Source organism: Canis lupus, chromosome 1, assembly GCF_048164855.1.
Source record: "Canis lupus baileyi chromosome 1, mCanLup2.hap1, whole genome shotgun sequence".
NCBI classification, from domain to species: Eukaryota; Metazoa; Chordata; class Mammalia; order Carnivora; family Canidae; genus Canis; species Canis lupus.
In genome coordinates, this window is record NC_132838.1 from 93,302,047 (window position 1) to 93,325,842 (window position 23,796).

At 41.2% G+C, this 23,796-nt stretch overlaps 1 protein-coding gene across 30 annotated transcripts in view; it reads right to left on the reverse strand.

Annotated features, from left to right (window-relative positions):
- The window catches only part of GLIS3 (GLIS family zinc finger 3), a 552,705-nt gene that overhangs the window by 59,100 nt on the left and 469,809 nt on the right, over positions 1-23,796 (reverse strand). For all 30 annotated transcript variants that reach the window (XM_072840247.1, XM_072840236.1, XM_072840221.1 and 27 more), the window contains one exon: positions 6,358-6,502. In XM_072840247.1, coding sequence (XP_072696348.1) covers positions 6,358-6,502 — 145 coding nt within the window. The remainder of the gene's footprint in view (positions 1-6,357; positions 6,503-23,796) is intronic.

Below are 23,796 nucleotides of genomic sequence, written 5' to 3' on the forward strand. Positions count from 1 at the left end.
GCAAGATGCTTTCTTCTTATTTTTAGCAGTAAAACACGACAGGTAATAGTCCAGCTAATTCAGTAATGTCCTTCACTTTCAGGCAGGTTCTACACTATTCACCTCTATCTTCAGTGCTAAGACAAGTGTCAAAAAAAAAAAAAAAAAAAAAAGAACTTTCACTGTGTGCGTGACAAGCACCCTGAAAATGCCCAATTTCCTTTTCCCTTTATTTTTCACATGAAAGAGACACACCTACCTACTTCACCCTCTCCGTGGAAGAGAAATTCAGTTGAGGCAGAAGGTCAGGACCTTGAACTCAGAAGTTTGCCCCATAACTTCCTAATTGCAAAACTATTAGCTCCTCATTCCAGAAATCCTATCCTGGATTCCCTGGCTTGCCATCTGTTTCCCAAGACCGGCTTGTGGGTACACATTGAAGTAAATTCAACCTTTCTTTCTCACACCCGTTTGAATGACAGCAGAATAACATAAAATGAGAACAGCAGAAATAACAGTATAAAGACAACCAAGACTTAGCTCCATGGGAATAAAGCTACAACTAACTCGGCTTCACTACTTTCCTCTCCTCTACGAGGTGTGGAACTATTTTTGCTCAACCACAAAAAATATTTTTACAGCAAAAACCTGTACATATTATAAAACTGAATAATTCAGCTTAATCTTGCATGAAAAACTAACACGAATACAAGAGAGTAAGTGGATATGGGAAATTGAAGCACCAAATTAAGCAGCTTGCAAACATATAAAGTCATTAACATTAGCTGCATACATACAAATGTGCCCTGGCTGGCTGGGAATCAGAATTTTAATTTTCTTCAGTTGGATAGTTACAAGATCTCACTCTTTATCAAAATATGAGTAATGCCATTATAACAGTGGTAGGGGATGATGAGCTTAATATCCATTGATAGGTTTTCTGTAATGAGAAACAGAAATATATACTACAGGGTAATTTTTCCCCCACTATTTGATTCTGTTTTATTATCTTTGTAAGTATTTAATTATAAGTACCAGAGCAACATGATTCTATTTATCATCGTAAATATATGGCATAGCGGCTATAACATTAAATTGTCTTTTGTGGACAGATTTCCATCACATGGTTTTCATGTGTAAATTTTGCTTCAATTTTCCAATTACAATTTTTTTAAATGTCACCTTAATTGAGGTATAACTGACATATAAGATAGTAAGATATTTCCAAGTGTACATCGTGGTGATTTGATATACTGTCTACACATTGAGAAAGGTTCTCTCCACCTTGCCCCATTTAACTAAATACAGGCAGTTCTCATTGTAACTCCCACCTGTCAAAACTGAGATCATGTTTTGCTAGAACATTCCCACATTTTTTGATCCAGAGCAGTAGTTTTCAAAGTGTATTTCCTAGACCAGCAGCACCCAGTGTCGCTTGAGAATTTGTTAAAAATCCCTGGCAGAAATTCAAATTCTTGGGACTAACTCAGATGTACTGAATCAGAAATTCTGGGAGTGGGGCTCAGCAATCTGTATTATCACAGTTTTTCCAGGTGATCTGATGCACACGAATGGATTGGCTCAGGGCCGGGGAAGGCAAATTCTGTAGGCTAAAGCTATCAATACCTGCAATGGAGAAGAGTGGAGCTTGCTCCTGCCCTTATTGATTCTTTCTTTCTTTCTTTCTTTCTTTCTTTCTTTCTTTCTTTCTTTCTTTCTTTCTTTCTTTCTCTTTCTTTCTTTCTTTTTTTTTTAAAGATTCTATTTATTTTTGAGAAAGAGAGAGAGAGAGAGAGAGAGACAGTGCAATAACAGGGGGAAGAACAGAGAGAGAGAGGGACAAGCAGACTCCACTCTATGCAGGAAGCGTGACTCAGGGCTCCATCCTAGGACCCTGAGATCATGATCTGAGCTGAAACCAATAGTCAGACACTTAACTAACTGAGCCACCCCAGCATCCCCCACTGCCAATTTTCTAATCCAACTTGGTGGATGAACCACAGATGTAAGGGATGTAAAGAACAATACAAGATTCTGACAAGCAGTTCGGGGCAATGTCAGAAGAGACATGGGAAAGACGCTGCCAATGCTTCCCTGTAAATCAATTCTGTAAGCCCAGCGTCTACCTCCTTCTGGCTACCATCAGTTCCAAGTCCCTTGGAATTTCTGGCCCTTTTTCACCTCTGGTGAATTCTAAGCAAACCACTGCTTTTGAAGATCATGTATAATCTAATGCATTTTTTATAATGCTCTATGCCTGCTATTATATAGATCATGCTGTTTGATCTTCATAATTCTACAAAGTTTAATTTACTGGGAAATTTGTATGTCAATTTAGAACCTTCTGATAAAGTCCCCAAGTTAACCACTGTTTGAGAGTTGACTGTATGAGGCACTTTTAAAAAAATTTAATTTCAATTTGCTAACATATAGTATAACACCCAGTGTGCATGAGGCACTTTTATGTAAAATTAATTCTAACCCCTACAACTCTGCAAGCTGCCCCAAGATAGCAATATATTCAACTTATGAATATAGAAAATGTATTAAAACATATACCATAAATGACTTTAAAATGCAACATTAACTATTTCATGATGTTAAATCTTGCATGGATTTAATATGGTGCTATTTATTACAAAATATGATGCTATTGTGAGAGAGAATGCTTCATTTCCCAGTAATGAGGGTGAAGCAAGAGAATGACAATATATGACTTCAAAAATTCCTACCCTAAAAGAAGTCTTCGTTGTCTTTCTACAATTCCCTATAATCTCTGAGCATCGCACTTCTATTTCCTCCTGGAAAATCTGACATAACATTCTAAATTAAAACAATTGAATAGAACTTGCAAGTTTCTAAAACATGACATTATTTTATAACTCAAAAGAAGTGGTACCAATAAAATTCCCCCATTCTTGCATTATTTCCTTGTTCTAAGTGCATCAGCTTCTCACTCAATGGGTGGTTTCTGGGGCCTCGGACATCTCAACTACACTGGCCTCTGTGATACATTCATGGCTGAGGCCATTTGCAAAGATCATGGTTTACTGAGTCTGTGGTGTGGTTTTGGTTTGAAGGGAGCCTTAAGTTTTCTGACCACCTGTGGGACAGATGGTCTTCCATCAGCATTCTTTGTTAGTGAATAGATTCTCACAGATTGCACACTCACTAATTGTATGCCCATCCGCTTCATGTGTTCATCGAGGAAGCTGACAAGACCTTCACGGGCATGAAGCCTCCAAGGTGGCATTCACACCTTGATCTACTGGTCATGAAATACTTCTCCCTCAGATTATGAGATAAACCACCTAAATTTATAGGCTAATCTGGAGCATTATCCAGATATCTAAGGTCCAGAACTCCTGAACAAAAGGGCAGAAAATGCAAGTGAGCCGTCCTTGAGAACTGCTCATCATTGTCCTGGCTTTTCCATTAGGTCACAAAATTGTTCTCAAAATAGCTCAGGATTGGGTCTGGGGAGCCCTGGGATTTTCAGAATAGTAGGCAAGTAAATACCTCAATTTAAAGTAGTCCTCAGCGTGGCCTCGAGTGATGTTTTAGCTGCTTGAACCTGAAGCACTATTTCCTTCCACAGAAATAAAAGTCTTTTCTGGCAACTCTTTCCAATCAAATTCTGTCTCATCAGCTGAAAACTATCTCAAGAAGGGAAGCCAGCATATTCAGAGACCTGTAAGATTTGGATGTGTCAGAACCGCCACCTTGCCTGTTCTTCCTAATGTTCTCAAACTATGCCTCTCTTGGAATCTCACAAATTGTTGTTTATTAATCTGCTAAAAAATTTCCATTTCAAAACCGTGACTTCTTCAAACTCCTCCTCCTTCTCAATCGTGGGCTTCTAAAGAATCCTGGTGCCCGTTTCTAACCTGCTTCTGGTCCTACATCCATATGTACTCACCAGGTTTCCATCAAAATATTTTTATGATGAATCCACTGGCTAACACTTCGAAGTGTAAGTGCTTGACAATCATTAAACAAATATTTTCTCAACTTTGTGTGGCAGAACGTAAAAGGAATGGTTCCAAGTACTTTTACCATTTAGCCAAGTCTTAATCTTTGTCAAATTGCCTGAACACTTCAGAGTTTACATTTAACTAATTGATGAACAGCTTCATTTTCCTTTGGCATTTTTCACTGTTTGGCTTCTTTCCATAGATATTTAGTACAGGTTTGAAACTGGTATAAACATGCACTCCTGGCCTATGCATTTCTAGAACTTTAGCAGGAAGGTTTGAAATTTGTTTTATAGTTTTTCCTTCTATTTTGTTCTGTCCTGGGTTTTGTGGTATATTCAGCAAAACAGAAGACCTAATCAATTTTTCAAAAAGGCAAGAACAAAGAAAGTAAAATAGGACCCGAGGGAGATGAGAATGAAGAAAGAAGTTAAGGAGTATAAACTTTCACACTTATGCTCTGACTCAAGAAATAAAATTCGAAGAATACAATTCAACAGCGTGACCACCTGCCTGTTTCAAATGTTTTCAAAGTCACAGAAAATTCAAGTCAATGTGAAGATGTTCTGTTGACACTGTGACAACTTAGGATCCTTGCCCCATGGCAGCTCGCCTGCCACAGCTGGAGGTTCAGAGTAAGAGCCCATAATTGTTTGGAAGACCAAATACAGAAAAGTGTCATAAACAAAAAAAAAAGGGATCTGTCTGGAGTGACAGAGCTGGTTCAACATAAACCTCTTAAATAGCCTTAACAACACTACCAGACATACGAAACACACACCAAGACAAATGTGACTCCTAGGTTTTGAGAGTGAGCCATACACTATATGCGGCACACAGCTAAGGTACTAATGTTTTCCACAGATAGAGATATCATGGCCTCCCAAACCCATTTCCAAGTGTAGATGTAGTAAGTCTAGCCCATTACCCAAAACCACTTATATTAGACGTTGGGCCGCTTTTCAATAGATTCTGGTTAGTTTTGACTCTTAACTTTCGGGTACCAGGTCTTCAGTAAGATCATGGATTTCTGGACAGAAGAACCAGGGAAATGCTGTATAGGCTGTTGTAAGCTGATTGTTAATGTGCTAGAATAAATGTTCATATATCAAATATTTGGCAAATCAAGCAGACATATGTGCAAACAAAAGCGAGTCACGCTTTTTCATGTATATATCTAATACACAATATTTATGTGAGTTGATAACATTGTGCTTTGGTATGTTTCATGTGTGAATATGTACCTGTACCTGAAGCTTCTGAAAGATTTGGTCTGCCTTGCAGATCTCCTGGGGTCTCAAAAGGCAGAGGCTTTGTTGTCTCTAAGAGAAAGTACCCAAAGCAACTGATAAAGGGCCCCCACTGGTGGGACAACATTAAGGGTGTCTTGAGAACAGACCCCCTCAAAATATTTGCTTAATGCTCTTTCCCCTGCATTTGGATCAGCTGAGAACTGTCGAGTTAAAGAAGTTATACAAGCACGGCTTTTCCTATTCTAGTGTTATGCACCAGTGAGTTCTTAATTCTTTATGGCTTATTAGTACTTTTAAAAAGAAAAAAAAAAACCAGTTTGCTGCCAAAACCTGGCTCTGGAATCAGATAGGGGTGGCAGTGGGACTTGCAATCACCAGATAATAGAAAATCTCCATTGTCTGGTGTGTAGAGCTGGTGGGACTTTTGCTTTCATATTCATAGCATGACAATAAGAGCTTTCCATATGTGAGGATGACAACCAACTATGTTTGCACAAGTACATAATCATTACAGAGAAGGGAAAATGCACAAAAATCCAGGCTAACAAAGTAAATGAAAAAAAAAAAAACTTCCTTATTGCATATTAATCCTTTCCTATTCTTCATTACATATATGAAAGTTCCCAACTGGAGAGTCACCTATTCTTAAAACCCAGGCAGAAGGACGCTGGTCTTAGATTGCCCTTCCATCCCCCCCACCCCAGTGGCTGACAAACCATTCTGAAAAGGTGGCTTACTGATTTGAGATTTTTCTTAGAGACCTGGGGTTTCCTTTTGAAATGCAAACATGACAATGACTGTTCCATTAAGAAATCCACACGCAGCCTGTTACTTGCGTAAGGGGGAAACATTTCCTTTGGGTCTAAATCAAGTTAATAAATTTAAGATATCTGAGAGAGCGGGTGCACTGGACTTTTGGCAGAAGTCCAGAACTAAGATAGTTAATCCATTATTTTACTGTGTTTCTTTATGAGAAAAAACAGTTCGCTGCCAACTCAGCTCAGGAGTCAGATGGGAAGTGTGGAGGGAGCAAGTTATAGCTCATCGAGAAAGTAAACATGATCTTAGGAGAAGTCTGCTCATGTGAGTTCCCTTCAACCAGAGCAAGGGGCCTAGAGGAGGACAGTGGACGTGGCCTCTGCTGTTGTTACCTGGGTAGAGGTCAGGCCCCGGCCCGGGGGAGCGCCCCACCGCCCCATCAGCAGCAGCATCGCGTGGGGAGGTGGCCGACTGCAGGGGCTGCACGCTGAGGCAGTCTGTGAGCAGGTCAGGATGGAGCTCTGCACTGGACCGCAACTAAGAAAAGGAGAAAACAGACGATACATGAGAAAGGAAAGCTGTCCCTTGGAGTACTTCCCTGGGGAAAGACATCATGCCCTAAGGTTCCATGCAATTCAATTCACAAGTATTTACTAAGCAACAACTGGTGGGTCAGGCATTGGGCTTAACAGAGAGTCAATAAGATGGTGATTTCTCCAATCCTGGTAACACCTGGCAGGTGATTCCAGAAAAAGGAGCTCAAGGCAGATTTGACTTTGGGCTTTGATGTTTCTACTTCTGGGAACCCAGCTTCCTATTATACTTCCTTTTATTTGCTCTATATCTTATCAGAACTTGTAGTGATAACAAAAACAAACTCAAGTACATTTGGTCCAGATTGGAAGGTGCTTTTAAAATACAGAGATACGATCAGGAAAGTATCTTGGAGATAACAGAAATATCCATTGTGATCTGGTGCCTATAGATTGTACATGAGGGGAAAATAATACATAGGTTAAACTTTTAAATATTATGGAGCATGATTAAAAGCAAAATGTGTCATTAGCAGTCAAAAAAAAAACCCAACAGTAAGTTTCTTGAAAAAAAAAAACAACCCAACTTAATTTAGATCTTCATCTTATCACAATAAGAAAATAATTCTTTATGTTAGCTACATATAAAAAAAATCAAGCTCCAAAAATGTAAGAATAAAGAATACACAAAAAGTTATCTGATCTCCTTATGAAAAAGAATTCTGAGTGGAATTTGAATGGGGAAAGATCACAATGGGAGGTTTACAGAAAAGTACATAAAGCTTCTGCTTCTTACACAATATCTTAAAAATACAGAACATTATTTGTGGCAGATACAGCAAATAGTTAGCATCTTCAGTGTTTACAGAGAACATATGAATTGATTTTGCTTTTCTCAAGACAAAACTAAGCCTTTATACAGGGCTGCAGTATACTGACTCACCTGACAAGTATTTATGGAGCGTCAGATGCTCCTCTGGGCTCTAGGAATACGCGGTTGTACAGAACTTCTAGCCTAGAGGGGAAGCAGACAGGGAATACCTCCAACACTCGGTGTCAGCGATGGCTAATACTGTGGGGAAGAGGGATGCAGAGAAGAGAGATGGTGCGAACAGGACAGAAAGTGACCTCAGACAGAGGGCCTGGGGAAGCCTCTTGGAGTGGGCTCTGAAAAGAGCCTGGAAATGGCTGTTCTGTTCATTAGAACCAGGAAACGGCCTGCCAGATCACTGAGGCTCTTATACATTCTCTAGTCCAGAAATTACCTACTGACAGAGGTGGGACTGCCTCACTGTACTACCCTCAATGTGAAGAATAACATTTTAAAAAGGAGAAATGGAAAAATGAGAATAAACGATGTTCAGCACACTTGTGAGGAAATGTAATATCAAAACTTTTTTTAAAACTTATCAAACTAACAAAACCTTTAAGGAAAAAAAAATGGTGGTAGTCAAGGTGCAGTGAGAGAGGCATTCATACAAGTTTCTGGTGGGAATATACGCGGCCACAAACTTTCTAGAATGTATCTGGAATACTTTCTCAAGATCAATAACTGAAGTCACCTGATCTGAGAATCTGTCTTAAGGAAATGGCCAGAGAGGTGAAGGAAGATTTGTACCTGATGTTCTAATAATACAGATCCATAATTAGGGAATGTTAAATGTCCCCAACTAGGGCTAATAAATGATCTTAAATCAATTTGATGGAATATTATGCAACCGTTAAACTGAAGTCCATGAAGATAAAAGCAGAACACAAAATGATTATTATGTAAAACAGACAAAATACTGTAAGAATGTATTATAAAATCCAATATTAAAACTGATTTTTCCCCCAGCTGCAATATTATTAATTCATTTTCTCTGGGTTTGTTTTTTTTAAATCCGTTCCTCTGCCTTCCAAATCTTCTACATCTCAATGATGCATTGGAGCTGGCTTACACCAATCTCAGAGTGCAGTTCGTGTGTATCATTCCCAAATTTTCCATGCAATGAATGTCTAAATGAAAGCTTGAAATTGGTCATGATGAGAATATTTACATCATGGAAATTGGCAAATGCTACAAACTGGGCCTTTTTCTGTGGAGAGCCAGAAGTTAACTGCTAGTAGCACACTATGAACTGTGTGACTTTAACTGTGACCCATACCTTCATCAGAAAGAAAATAAGAAACACCTACAAAACATCGTTAAGTTACTACTCTGTAACTTTAGCATTTCTTGGACCTCAACAAGCTTCGTAAAGCAGCGAATATATATCCAGATCTTAGTCCAAGAATATGAAAATGGCATAGTGACCCTAAGTATAGAGAAAAGGCATTTAACACATATAGTGAACCAGACATAATTATATTATAATCTCCTCAGCTTTGCGACATTGCAATCTCTGACCAAGACTGTCTGAATTAATGGACCCTCTCAGGGCTTTTGGAAGGTATGTTTGTTATTTTGGTACTAACCTAACACATGCCGCGTAAGAAAAACTGGAAAAAAATCAAGGCTTAGAATGAGTTCTGGTGATCACTTTTAATTTATTTTCATCGTTACAATGTGATCTGGGGCCCATATGTTCTACCAAGCTTAGACATGAATGTCTCTCTGCTTTCTATTACTCTAGGGTTTTACAGTTATCAGTACCGATGTGGTCTTTCCAAGGAATTTTATGGCCACGGACACTCCCAGAGTCAAAGACAGGCAAACTCTTCTTAGCTTCAACAAATATTCATGGTTCCTAAGAGTGTGATTCCAAACAACTTTGTGGGGAGTGTTAATTTGGTTTTCTCTGGGATTAGGCATGGTTCTAGAAAGCGCTTCTTAAATCAAACAAGCCTTGAGGAACTTATGCATAACTTCCAAAGGCAGGCCATATGCAGAGAAATGCGTAATAATGTGTAAGTTTAGTATTATCCTCTCCCTCCCAGATTATTAGACCAAGAAAGGGCCTTCCAGATCATTTAAGGCTCTTAAACATTCTCCTGTCCAGGAATTATCTAAAAGGGTGAGGCAGAAGGATATAGCAGGATCTCCTGAGAGAGATGTCCTTCCATATAATAGTTTCATACTGGGAGTAAGAAACCCAACTATTTATATAAAACAAATTACATAATGTATGTTTCAACATCCTCTTAGCTGCTAGGAATGTAAAGAAGATGGAAAGAAATTTTCCAATGGGGGATGATCTCTAACTATGGTTCTCCAATCTGGGCATGCATCAGAATCACCTGTGGGCACTGCTGCAGAGCTGCTAACTCACTAGGTCTGGGGTGTATTTTTAACAAGTTCCAGGTGATGATGACGCTGTTGGTCTAGGGACACTTTCAGAGCCACTGGTCTCTACGAATCCTGATGAGGAGGGCTGAGATCTTTCTGGTTATGGGAATAGGAAATGAATTGTAGAAATAAGAAATTGTAAAAACCAAATTGTCTTTAAGACATGAACCTCACGTAACCAGGTCTTATTATGTCTCCTTTCAGATCTCATAACAAGAAATGGTTACGTGAGATTTGTGTCTTAAAAACAATTTGGATTTCTGTCTTCTTTCAGGGGAATAAAAAGAGTTTGAAATTTTTTTCAATGCCATCTAATCACTCACCCTTAGGAGATAGAAAAGAATTTGCCCTTTATGAAAACATTATTGGTCTTTACAGAAAGAAGTGACATTTGAACCCACTAATCATCAATTCATCTATTTTAAAGGGCTGGCTGCTGTGTCACACAACGCCAGGGACCCTGACATACATGCATGGTGAATGGTGCCCCTGGAGTGTTCAATTCTGCTGCCCTAACCAAACCCCATTAGTTCCAGAGTAGCACTGCCTTTCTTTATCCTCATTCATTCACTGAAAAAATATTTCTTGAGCCTCAACCATATGCCAGGCACTGTTCTAGTGGCTTGACATACATCAGCCATCAGAGCAGATTAAGATTCACTCTGAGAAGCTCACATTCTAGGGGCAGTGAACAGCAAACAATCTAACCAGATAAGCAAATTTCACAGAAGGCGGTCATTGCTATAGAAAATAGAGAAAGAGAAAGGGTAGCTGGACTAGGAATGCTGGGGAGAACCGTGGCCTTATTGGAAAGATATATTCGAGTGAAGATTAGAAGGAGTTGGGGGAATTAGCTAAGTGTATATCAAGGAGAAGAGGATTCTAGAAGGAGGGAAGTACATAGAGCACTGTCTAGCTATCCACAAACATTCCATTTATCATGGCTGCTCACTCCTCCTGCGGGAATGGCCTTTCTTCTGCCAATGTTGCTTCTCCAAGACCCAGTTTTTGGCTTGCCTCCTGAGTAAAACCCTTTCTGACCAGGCTGGCCCAATCTGTGGTGTAGGGACTGCTGCAGAATCTGCTTTCAGCAATCCTGTGATTGGACCTGTGTTTGGGGCTTTGTTTCTTGTTTGGAGTTTTGTTTGTTTGTTTGTTTATTTATTTATTTATTTATTTATTTATTTATTTATTTATTTATTTATGATAGTCACAGAGAGAGAGAGAGAGAGAGAGAGAGAGAGGCAGAGGCACAGGCAGAGGGAGAAGCAGACTCCATGCACTGGGAGCCCGACGTGGGATTCGATCCTGGGTCTCCAGGATCGCGCCCTGGGCCAAAGGCAGGCGCCAAACTGCTGCGCCACCCAGGGATCCCCTTGTTTGGAGTTTTGTCTGCACAACTGTTATCAAGCCCATGAGGACCTGGCTGACCAAATGCTCTCTGAACTTTCCAAACTCTGCAGCCTCTGGCAGGGTGGGGCCAGCGTGGGGGTAAACCACTCAGCACCCAGATTAGTAAGAATGAGACACAACGCTTTACCTGATGGAGTTTACAATCTCTAGGGTATGTGGATGTGTCGAAAAACTACAATGTAGCCATGTTTTAATTACCCCTGCTGATGGAGATTTTGAAAAAATACAGATTGGAACTAGCTGAAAGGCCGCTGCTGTTCTTCCCAGATCCCCTCCGATCCCTTCCGTTAGCTCCAACACCCTCGCCCAGCCTTGGTGTGCCCATCCCCTGGCTTCTGGATCCTTGATGGCCAATGGCAGGCAGACTACTCCCCACATCAAACACACATGAACCACTAACTTGTGCTCCTTGGTCTCTAAGCAGGACAAGCTCTGAGATGTGCATCATGCTCCAAACCCTCTACGGGGTCCCTCCTGTCTAGCTTCTTCCTCTCCCCTCATTCCTCTCCCAGATCTCACTTCTTCATCTTGGCAGTGAACTTCAACTTGAGACGATTCTGATTGTCAGGAAGTATGACAACATATGGAGTCCCGAACTAGCTCTTGGCAATTTTTAGGGCTACAAGCATCCCTCTGTCAATGAACATTGAACGGCTTGTGGACATGCCAGGAAGAAAGGAGACATCTCTGAGTCTCCAACACCAATACGTGAGTCTTGGGACTGTTAATGATCCGGGTCTTCAAGGACCTGTTTCAGGGCTTAGTTTCTCAGCCTGTCCAGGTGCAAGTAAATAAATTGGCTCCTTAGCTTCTGTACAATCTCCCATTATAAAATAGTTGTTCCAAATGATAGTTTTTTCAATGTTGATAATGAAATCACCCATCAAGGCTCGACAAGGTTCCTACATTTGGAAACTTGAGATGCTTTCCCAACAATGCAGGGATTTTTCCTAATATATAAAAACAAGGCACCGTCAATTGTGATTTGTATTTGTTTTTTGTTCAAGACTATTCTGTTAATGTTTATAAGCTCTCGAAACAAGAGACGGAAACTCTACTCCCGTCATTTTCTCATTTCAGATATGATTGAATAATCGTCCAAGATTAAGTGAGTCAAGTGGAAATAATTAGAGAAGGGAAAAAGGCCCAGATTCTTCAATTTTCAGTTCCATTACATTTTCTTCCAAGAGCAAAGGCATTCTGTTAGTCTGAAGTGAGACATACTTCCAAAGAAAACGAGGCACAATCAAAAAGCCTTTTGTTTTTCCTTTCTCCAATGAGCAGAGTCTATCTGGGCTGTGAATGTTTATGCTCCACCTTATAGGGATTTCTTTGTTCTCCAGAAATCAAATGCCACCAAAATATGTTTCTGAAGAAACTCAGCCAGAAGGAAAGACAAGTAGGATTTTTTTTTTTTTCCAGAGGGTTAAGGTTTTTAGTACCAGAACATTCTCATCAAGCATTCTCCATGACACTTTGAGCAATGTGGATCTTGGGGAATTGACTCATTGCCGAAAGCCTTAAAAATAATTACAATGAATTAACCTATTCTATTAATTACAATTAATTTATAGTTGAATCTAAAAATTCTCTCTCTAGGGGATTCCTCAGCACTGACATTTACGAAGTGGCTTTGGCATATCATAGGTAATTAATCTCCAACAATCTGCTATCAAATTCATTTCCTTCGGGAGTGACCAATTTACAAAAAGGAAAAGAAATGATAATGAAGACTTAGAAAAATAGAACTGGAAGAAACCTCTTTGGGAATGAACATAAGGTACTGGCCAATTTGGCACTTGAATTCCTGTAATAGGGGATAGCAATGACTCCAAAAGCCAAAAATTTTACCCATAGCCGATTAATGAACATGCCAAAATATTTGAGTAGATGCACATGCTGGGGTGTATCTAGTAAGAGACATGAAACTTTCATTCTAGTATAATAGATACTACAAAACTGCTGGTATTCAGTCAAATACGGTGATTGAGGGGAATGTTCACACAAGCAGAATTCCAAATTAAAAAGGAATTAGAGTCCAGTCTTCCTATGTGCCACTCTATGGCAGGGCTACCCAACAAACCTTCTTACCTGATGGAAGTTCTGCTCTGTACCAATCAGCAGCCACTAGTCACATGTGATTAATAGTACTTGAAATGTGGCTAGTGCCACCGAGGAACCTAATTTTAATGTTATTTAATTGAATTTTAATTAATTTAAATTTAAATGTGGTGTTGAACTGCCTGGTGTTACTATATATCCTGGCGGCAGCTTAGCCTTTGTTTAAATGCCTTTGACAACTTATTTCCCTACAATTTGGTGCCCACCATTGTTAAATTTGTCGATTGTTAGAGAGTTCTGCCCCAAGCTGAGCTCTGATCTGCCTGCCCATGATTTCCATGCTCCGGGGCTTCTCTCTCCCTTCCTCCTGCAGACCACGTAGAGTAACTCTGATCACGGTCTACTTTATGGCTCTCGTAATATTTGAGAAGTCTCAAAATGCTGTGGTATCACAGAATTTCAGCCCTGAGAGGGGCCGTGGTTTAGTTTGTCAGCGCTTCCCTACAACAGTTTTTCTGTCCAGGCTGAACATCTATGGATTTTATACAGAGAATAGAATAGTTAAGCAAGAGGAGTTTGGGTGTTTTAGTTTAAGAGGCTGTGGTTCGGTGACTGCATGATCCTGGGCAGGTATATTCACTGGCCTGAGTGTAGCTTCCCTTCTGTAAAATCAGGATCATAGCACTAAGCTATCTTGGTTGTTCTGAGAAATACCAGAGATTTAGAAAGCACTCAGTAATGCCTGACACACAGAAGTCACTTACCCAAAGTGTCAGACCCAGCTCTCTCATTTAGTGTATTATTTCACATGCCCCTCCAATTGCGCTCGACCTCACTAGATGTGCAAATGTGTAAATGATATCCTAAGTACTGATGGACCAAACTAGCATATGACCAGGAGAAACACATCCCTTGTTCTCAACTCTCTACTTCTATTGATGCAGCCTGAAAGAACCCAGAGCTTTTTAAAATCCATGTTAACATTTTTTCTTTTCTTCTTTCTTTCTTTTTCTTTTTCTTTCTTTCTTTCTTTCTTTCTTTCTTTCTTTCTTTCTTTCTTTCTCTTTCTTTCTTTCTTTCTTTCTTTCTTTCTTTCTTTCTTTCTTTCTTTCTTTCTTTCTTTCTTTCTTTCTTTCTTTCTTTCTTTCTTTCTTCTTTCTTTCTTTCATTACTGAGCCATTACCATGTGTCCAAAACTCCGTGAGGCCTAGGAGATAAAGCAGTGTACAAGATAACTTTGTTCCATGTCCTTGTGGAGTTGAAAGGGTGGCTCAGATAAAACTCACCATTAAGGAAACTCCTGAGGTCTTTTTTCACGTGGGAAGCTCTGTATTTCTGATGGCCCTTTATATTCAGAAGCTAACTCTTTTTTTCTTTTTTCTTTTCTTTTCTTTTCTTTTTTTTCTTTTCTTTTCTTTTAATGATTTATTTGTTTATTTATTCATGATAGACAGAGAGAGAGAGAGAGAGAGAGAGTCAGAGACACAGGAGGAGGGAGAAGCAGGCTCCATGCCGGGAGCCTGACGCGGGACTCGATCCCGGGACTCCAGGATTGCGCCCTGGGCCAAAGGCAGGCGCTAAATCGCTGAGCCACCCAGGGACCCCCTTTTTTTCTTTTAAAAGATTTTTATTTATTTATTTGACCAAGAGAGAGACAGAGCACAAGCAGGATGAGCAGCCGGCAGAGGCAGAGGGAGAGCAGGTTCCCGCTGAGCAGGAAGCCCAACACTGGTCTATCCCAGGACCTGAGCTGAAGGCAGAGGTGTAACCGATGGAGCCCCCCAGAAGCTAACTCATTCAAGCTGTTGTCATTGGGCAGTACAGAATACCTGGGCTGCATATCATTTGACCCTATCACTCAGCTGGCTACTTTATTTCCCTCTTCAGTGCCACTTGCAAATTTGATCAAAATATTCTCTGGCACCAGAGGTGATGTTCAATCTCTGCCAGAGAGTGAGTTCCCTCCATAAAACAGCACAATCTGACATTAAGCCGTTAACAACCACTTAAACACCAGTTTATCCGTGATACAGATCATGAAAGATAAGCGTGTAGGCTCTGGACCCAGGATACCTGGATTTCAGCTTTCATGTCCTTACTTATGAAATGCTGGACAATGAACTAGTTGTTAACATCTCTTTAGCTCAGTTTTCTCGTGGATAATGCCCCCTAATTTCCAAGACTGCTGTTAGTGGTAGAGAACATGAGATAACATGAGATAAGTATTTCACTAATGCATGGTGTACAGCATTAGATAAATGTCAACTACCATTTCTACCATTACTTTTTTTTCATTAATATTCACTGTGGAAGCTCTGTAATACTGTAGAATATGTATTTTGATTTTCTTTTTCTCCTATCTGTTAAGTATTTCTATCAACTTCTTCCTTTTGCATACCATAGTGTGGCAATATGACAAAGGAAAAAGAATGAGAACTTTGGGGGCAAGTGGATCAAACTCAAATTCACAGATTCAAATTTCAGTTCTGCCACTTACTAATAGGTGGTCTTTGGCACAATTTTTAACCTGGAAAAGCTTCAGTAGCATCCTCTACAGCATGGGGGTAATAACAACAACTCTATGGAGTTATTACAATACTACGTGAGGGGACCTGAGAAAAGTGGCTTGTTTGGTGAATTTTCTTTTTCCCAGTAGAAACGATTATGGTTGTTAGAAGGGATACCTGTTAGAACCCCCTGGGGCCTTGTTTATCCTCAGAAGACAGAGTCTGGGGCCAAACGGTATCTGGATCAAGATGTTAGCATAGTTTTTGCACATGAGTATCACCCTGAAAATATTCTATCTCAGAAGAATGTAGCTAGCTCTCATTCTCTTAGAAAAGTCCAAAATATATTAGGAATTAAAGCCAACCACAAAACATTTTAAAAACACTTGGGGGATGCTAGTACTTCATTTCCATGTCCCACTTACCCCAGTTACTATCTAGCATCCTGGACAGAATTGGGGTTGAATTTTGAGAGGATGTTGAAATCAGAAAGGCATGCAGCTTTGGATTTTCTGTATTGCTACATTTGTTAAAAACACCATTTTCTCCCTAAGTCAATAGTATTCTAAAACTAACACCAAGACTCCTACGGGTTTTTGTTTTGTTTTTGTTTTTTTTGTTTTCCTGAGTGAAAAACAATACACCAATGGCCACAGCCAAAGGTAAAGTCAAACTATATCTGGAGGAGCATCGCAAAAGCAGAACATGAAATTGAAGGGTGGACTGCATGTTTCAGACAGTTAGAGAAATATTAATAAGGCATTCCATGTTGCCACAGAAAAACATCCTCCTTCACCCTCTGGGGTGGGATATGATGGTTGTGAAGACTCAAGGCACAGTGAAGGGCTGATTTCTTTTTTTTTTTTTTTTTTAAGTTTTATTTATTTATGATAGGCACACAGTGAGAGAGAGAGAGAGGCAGAGACACAGGCAGAGGGAGAAGCAGGCTCCATGCACCGGGAGCCCGATGTGGGATTCGATCCCGGGTCTCCAGGACCGCGCCCTGGGCCAAAGGCAGGCGCCAAACCACTGCGCCACCCAGGGATCCCGAAGGGCTGATTTCTATCACAGCTTCATGAATCCCTCCTGACTGTGGCTCAGTGTGCTAATGTGACCACACACATTCTAGCCCATCCAGTCAAGTGTAGCATTTTTCTTTCTATTCAAGTATTCTCAAAGTTTAATTAAAGCAGCCAGCTATCTAGCAATTACTTCCCCTGTCCATCTTACCAGATCCTTATTGTCTCCCTTTGAACTGATTTCTGACTGCAGCCCAGCCTGTGCTGTAGTGTAGCAAATGTGGGGAGACACTCACAGCAGAACTCATTTTTCCCCTCCCTTTCATTTAATTAAAACGGATTATCTGAAAAAGATTTAAGGCTGATTTTAACACGCACAAGTGTTTGGACAATTTTTAAAATGCCTCCTTGTAGAAGTTGAAGGCCAGCATTTCAATGGAGAGCACTTGCTCTCTGCTCTCCCATGCACCCCATGCCCAGGCTCTGAGCTCAGTTTAATCTCTCCAAAGCACACTGCTGACAAGACCACTTCCCCAACAAGGCCACTTCCCCACCTGCAAAGCCCTCTAGTGATTCTCCACCAAGCATCAACCACAGCCTCAGCTCCTGGCCACCTACCAGGCTGGCATGTCATCATGTGTGGCCACGTGGACCATGCCTCCAAGCCACACAGAGCTCAGACACCCTCCTCCATACTGCTCGTTCACGTCTCTTGCTGCACTTCTGGCCACCAGACTTCTGCACTCAGAGTCCTCTTTCCTCCAGGCTCTGCATATCTGCAACACATTCTACACACTTTCTCAGGCCCCATTCAATGTCACCTCTTCCCTGAAGTTCCCCAAAGTCACTCCTTCCTTTTAAGCTGGCAATGGCAATTTCTATCACCCTGAGGGGACTTGTGGTTTTCTATGCTGTATAGTACTTATTTATAAATTCTGTGTGTGTGTGTGTGTGTCACAGAAGACAAAAAAGCTCCTTGTAAACAGAAACCATGTCTGTTTGATCATATAAGCTAAAACAGTGCTTCTTTTCACATGAAAGGTCCTCCATAAATGTTTGGGGAAATGCGTGAACAGTGAATGAATAAAAAATGAATCAATAGTTGCTAAGGACTCATTAATCCATGCTTATCCTTAAGAGCAGCCCCCAAAGACAGATAAAATCACGTCTTCACGCAATATGAGAGGAAGAGGAGAGAGGCAGTGTAAGCACGCCGAGATCATCTACTAACAATAAGATAGGAGCTAGCCAAGTGAAATCTTAACAGAAGTTTAAAAAATGGACACTTGGGAAGTTTATTTCCTTATAATACTCAGTCTCTGTTCATGCCAAGTCTCACTAGATAATACTATTCATATTTATATATTGCCTCTTGGAATGTGCAAATGAGCAATCCTTCCAATAGGAAATGCTAATTTGTTACATTTATATTTCCTATCTCTCATTCATCTGGAAGGGCTGGGAACACATCCAATTTTCTACCTTGCTTTTAAAGATTCAATGTCTAACATATATTTGGTAAGCAGAACACAGAAATTTTGAGACAAGTGGTCCCAAAATGGCACCCTCTCGCCCCCTTTGTGACAACCTACATGGCCAAGACAAGAACTTCTATCCTCTGACACCTGGTGACCAGATGACCAGCTGTGAGCCCAGTTCCCCCATCACTGCTTCACACAGCCTGATATTCCCCAGAGCCTTCTTCCCCCTGGGGTAATGCCACCACTGTAAGAGCTTGCCTGTGGTGCTATTTCTGTCAATTCAGAGAAGCATTTATGAAAGTAATTGCCCTCTCTAGTCGGAGGACTGTATCTCTGCCTCAGGGTGATATATGAATCATATGATCTTTGGATCCTTGGGTGAAATGAAGCCCTTCTCTTTAGTCAATCAGAAGGAGGCCTGGTTCAGAGAAGTTTTTTTTGGGTGAAGCTCAGTACAGCAACTGGACTCCTTTGGAGACTTCCTATAGTCTCCACAACCTCTGCCAAAGCGATTTCCATGTTCAGAATCTATGGTTCTTCCTTTGGACACAGATAATACTTTATTTTTCTTAACATCCACTCCCTGCAATGAACTCCAATCTCCTCTCAAAAAGTCAACCCTGTCCCGGAAATCCAGACTAGAAAGCCAAAAGTCCAAGGGAAGCATGGGAGGATGATGAGCATGGCCTGCACAAGTCACATCTCAGGTGCTCTGTCCTAGACGACATTAGTCCTGCTGGTTCTGATCAAATGGGGAGAAAGAACACCAGCTCAAGACGAGGAAGCAGAAACAGGTGTTGCCAATGTTGCACCCTGTCCTTAGTTGAGAGTGTGATGCTATTTCTCTTCCCCAGATGTCCTGCCATCTGCAGGCCTTACCATGTATACTTCTGTTCTCGAGGTCTAGGAGGAACTTCAAACTCAGTGGTCACTGTGTCTAACTCCATCCTCATATGCTCTAGACCTCCTGTCACTTGTCTATCTTCATTATTAGCGCCCCCTTGGGAAGATGCAATTCTTGGAAGTAATTTCACATTCTGACACTGCAGGAAGCTAGCCCAAGTTGTAGCTACTTCAGATCTCTGCAAACAGCCCTGTGTGCCGGTAACTTTCAGTCCACTAGAACTAAATTTATCAAAGAAATACTCATATATATGCTGAGGGAAGGAAAAGTGCCATAAAAAACATGTCTTCCTGTCACCCCCAATAATCCTCCCAAGTAGAACCGGATGAACAGATGTGCTGTAGAGGCCAACAACCAACATTTTAAGCCAGTGTTGGGAGGCATCGCTTTGGTCTGATTTGAAAGAAAGAAAATTAGGAATTTTATTTTCAATAAATTAACAAGTCAGTGGTAGTCCATGTAAAAGAAAATCTTAGAAACAAAAAGTGGAGACATTCAGAAATAATACTTACCTATCCTTCTGAGAATTTTTATTTTACTGTTCACAGAAACTAAAGCCTGGGCTGTTCAGCAGAAATCCAAGAGTCTGTCGACGATGGCAAGCACACGTCCTTGTAATCAATCAAACATCAAGGGAAGGTAGTATACGAGATACTGGTGACTTCATTTTTCCCCTGAGTATTTCTAAGATCAAAAGAATATCTCTATTTGACTAACTAGACACCCCTTGGTCCTCAACCTCCCCCTGGGGACTAAGCCAATCCCTTGGTCTCTCATGGCATGACTATGGGCTAAAATGATGCAACAGGAAGAGCAAACAGGGCTGTGCCCCTGGGCCAACCCTCTAATCAGTTTCAAAGTATGTTTTGTTGGTTCTCATTGATGCCACTCAAAGGAACTGGTCACTCGTGGTCTCAAAAGTTTGACAACAAATTGTGTGATTAAATTTCTTAAACTCGTCTGTCCATTCCTAATCCTCTTTTGCCAACATCCCTTTCAGAGAAAAATCGCAGCACTGCATGGTGCCTGATTTATATTTCATTTCGAGAACAGGAAGTAAAGGGATTAAAGTTGAGGATTAAAACACTTACTCTTTACTGCATTTTTTTTTCTCCTCCCAGAATGGCTTCCTGGTTGCTATGGCTACTGCTCACTGGTCCTTAGCCCTGAATGCGCACGTCTTTGCATTAGTAAAATATTTTAAATGAGACTTCTCGGAAAACAATAGAGAGAGTAGTTTAAGTTCAATTGCTCTTGAAAGAAGAAGCTACCATTTTTTAAAAATCTTTTTTCTTTGTCTTTGTACTGGTGTCCTCAAGAGTGAAGCTGGAGCTGGGAGACAGCTCAGGGACCAGCTAAAGATGTGAGGTGCGAAATCAGAATTCAGCGGCAGGGGCGCAAGAAGGTGACTCTGATGTGGTGAGTCAGTCCTGACTCTACAAACCAGTGTGTAGGAAGTCGAAGGATCCCTGGGAATTTCTCAAATGTTGCAACACCACAGAACATTTTAAAGGCAAAAATGCACGTAAGTGCAGTGTTGCAATTCCACATTGCAAATACCAGCCAGGAAATGAAAAACTGAGGCTTTTAATCACCGCGAAGTTCAGTTAGGCAGAGCAGCGTAAATATCACTGCTTCGGAGCCAAATCACTGGTGCTCGTGGTGGCAACATCTTACAAAGGAGTGTGGCCAAAGGGGTGACAGTCACAAGCAGCATGTGCTGCCAGGGCTGAAGACGTCTGCATGGACAGTACACACAGCCGAGGCAGAGCTGGGAGTTGAGGAGGGAAGGTGACAGTGACAAGTGAGCAAACACAACTGCGTTTGAGTTGCTCCTTTAAAAACACTCCCTTGACATTCATTTTAGAATATACTGCTGACATTCCTTTAAAAAGCCAAGGAAAACTAAGGAGATGGGATAGTAAGACTGTTCTTAAAAGTCCAATAGCAGTATAGGCTCCCGGATAAACTGTGGAATATGCAGTTTGAATACACCACCTTATCCATTTTATTTTTCCCGATGCTTGATTTTTCTCTGCCTTGACATCTGGTAGTTTCAACTGTTCCTTAATCCCCCAGAGACCCCACTGAAACTACCTACTCAAGGTCCAAATATCCTCATAATTTCTCACTTCCTCTGATCCATGATCCACAGAGGACAGACATAGATGCTACTTGAAAACCTGTGATTCAAGCCATATCGATATATTAACGGGAATGGATGGACTGCCATATAACAGAACAAAATTATATCGGGATCTTATGGAGACAATCGTCTGACTGGAAAGAACCATTTTAATGGCGACGCTTCTAAGCACTGTAATGCACAGCCTAGTGGTAGGGATAATTTAAGTACAAGTGAGCAGTTCCCAAATCAACCCATGAGATAAATAGTGCTGCCCAATGACAGGACTATAGAATCTGAAACAAACTTGGGTGGAAATGGCCAGAGTTATAGGCAGGCCTGCAAGGTACAGAATCATGTCTTTCCCAATATGTCTTTCTGTTCCTTCTTTCCTGTCTTCAGTCTTTTCTTTTCTTTATTTTTCTTTAAAGATTGTATCTGTTTATTTGAGAGAATGAGTCAAAGATCATGAGCAGGGGGGAGGGCAGGGGGAGAAGCAGACTCCCGGTTGAATAAGGGCTTGATCCCACGGCTCTGAGATCATGATCTGACCAAAGGTCTCAATCAACTGAGCCCCCCAGGTGTCCCAGTCTTTTCTTTTAGAAACCACTTTTATTTAGAAATAATCATGAAGATTTAGGGCCATGCTAGGGCAGGCTGGGGTAACTGTTCTGCTGCTCTTGCACATTTGCAATCAAGAGGAGGCAACAGGAATAGGTGAGAGGCATTTCTCCATGAATCTCTCGGGTTATCCAGGTCTTGGGAGAAGAAGCACTGACTGCCTTTCTGGACTATCTTTCAAAGGATGTTTATTTACTAAACAGCTCTGGAAAACTGACTGGGATAGTCTCTCCCTCCCAAGCAAAAAGTCAGGCATGCTTTTATCCATTATAAATGATTTAGGTTCCCTCCACTCAGAATTTCCCTTTCATAACAACAATCCACTGAGTGTGCAAATGTTGCCTGGCTCTATTTGTGGCACCTTGAGAAATGGGCACAAGAAAATGATAATACTCTGGCCACTGCTATTGCCATGAGTTATAAGCACTCCTTTTGTCTTCTACCAGCATCCGTTAAACTGTAGCAGGCTAACTTGTTAGCTTGTACCTAGGGTCAAATCTCAGACCCTTCATAGTTCCTGCCACCTACAGAACCATCTCTAGATGTGCAGAGCACTGGACCAAATATTTTTGCAGGGTTCCTGTCCATATAATCAATTTGAGTCACCCCCAAGTCAATATGTCCACGTCACACTTAGGGTGCAATCTCAAGTGATGCAGGGAAAGAGATGGTATACTGGCCATCTGCTCACCAGAGCGCTCTCCTAGAATTCAGGCCTGCCTATGGGGCTCTGGAATGATCCCATAGTCAGGTGTTTTAGGGCTCATTAGGGTACCTCGGTGATCCTGCACATGGGGTAGAGGGTGGGAGAGAGTCCTGAAAGAGAGAAATGGGGGCTTGCACCCCTTTAAGTACCAGTGTGGGCTCAGGGCTGACCACCTGGATGTTGCTGCTGGCCCAAAAGGAAAGTTGGAGAATTTTGAAGCAGATACTGCCAAACATGGGGGGGCGCTGTCTCAGTTGGGGGCCATGCTACCATCTTCTAATCGAAAGATGCTCTAGAGCTTCCAAAATGGATCCTCACAACAATTTGTTGACAAGTTACAAAGTTTCCCATGGTGGAAACTCACACAGCCCACAGCAAAAACAGTAGAGTCAAAGGAGCATTGGAGGTAGAGTCAGAAAATCTCAACTGGAATATAGTTCTATTGCCGACTCTGTGTGGTCCGTAAAGTCATTTAGCTTTGAACCTTAGGTCTCTTGTCTCTCTACTGGGACTGCAACAATTATGGAACCCTGTGAAGATTCAAGAGGTGAACAGCCGTAAACATGTCCAGCAAACCATGCTACATTCATGTTTGGCAGTTACTATTTCTTTTACCATTTCCTTTAAACTCTTATTTAATAAGGGAAGAAAACAAAAATGTGTAACTATTATGTCATTACTGCATGGTTTTCATTTTTTATTTCTTGAGAGAGAGCGAACAGCATGGGTTGGGGGGAGGGAGAAAGAATCCCAAGCAGGCTTTAGGCTCAACACAGAGTCCAATGTGGGTCTCCATCCCACAACCCGGGAATTACAACCTGAGTAGAAATCAAGAGTCTGAGGCTCAACCGACTGAGCCACCCAGGCGCCCCCGCGTGTTTTTTTTTTTTTAAGGATTTATTTATTTATTTGAGAGAGAGAGAGAGAGAGAGCAAGCAAACAAGGGGAGGGGTAAAGGAAGAGGGAGAGAGAGAATCTCAGGCAGACTCCACACCCAGCAGAGTCCGATACGGGGCACGATCTCATAACCCTGAAAATCATGACCTGAGCCAAAACCAAGAGTCTGATACTTAAACTGACTGCACCACTCAGGTACCCCCATTATTGAATGTCTTACTACAGTTTGCCACCTCTTGATATTGCTGACGGTCGAAAAGCTAAAACTAGTACTGAGTTTTGAGTGTTTTATACTA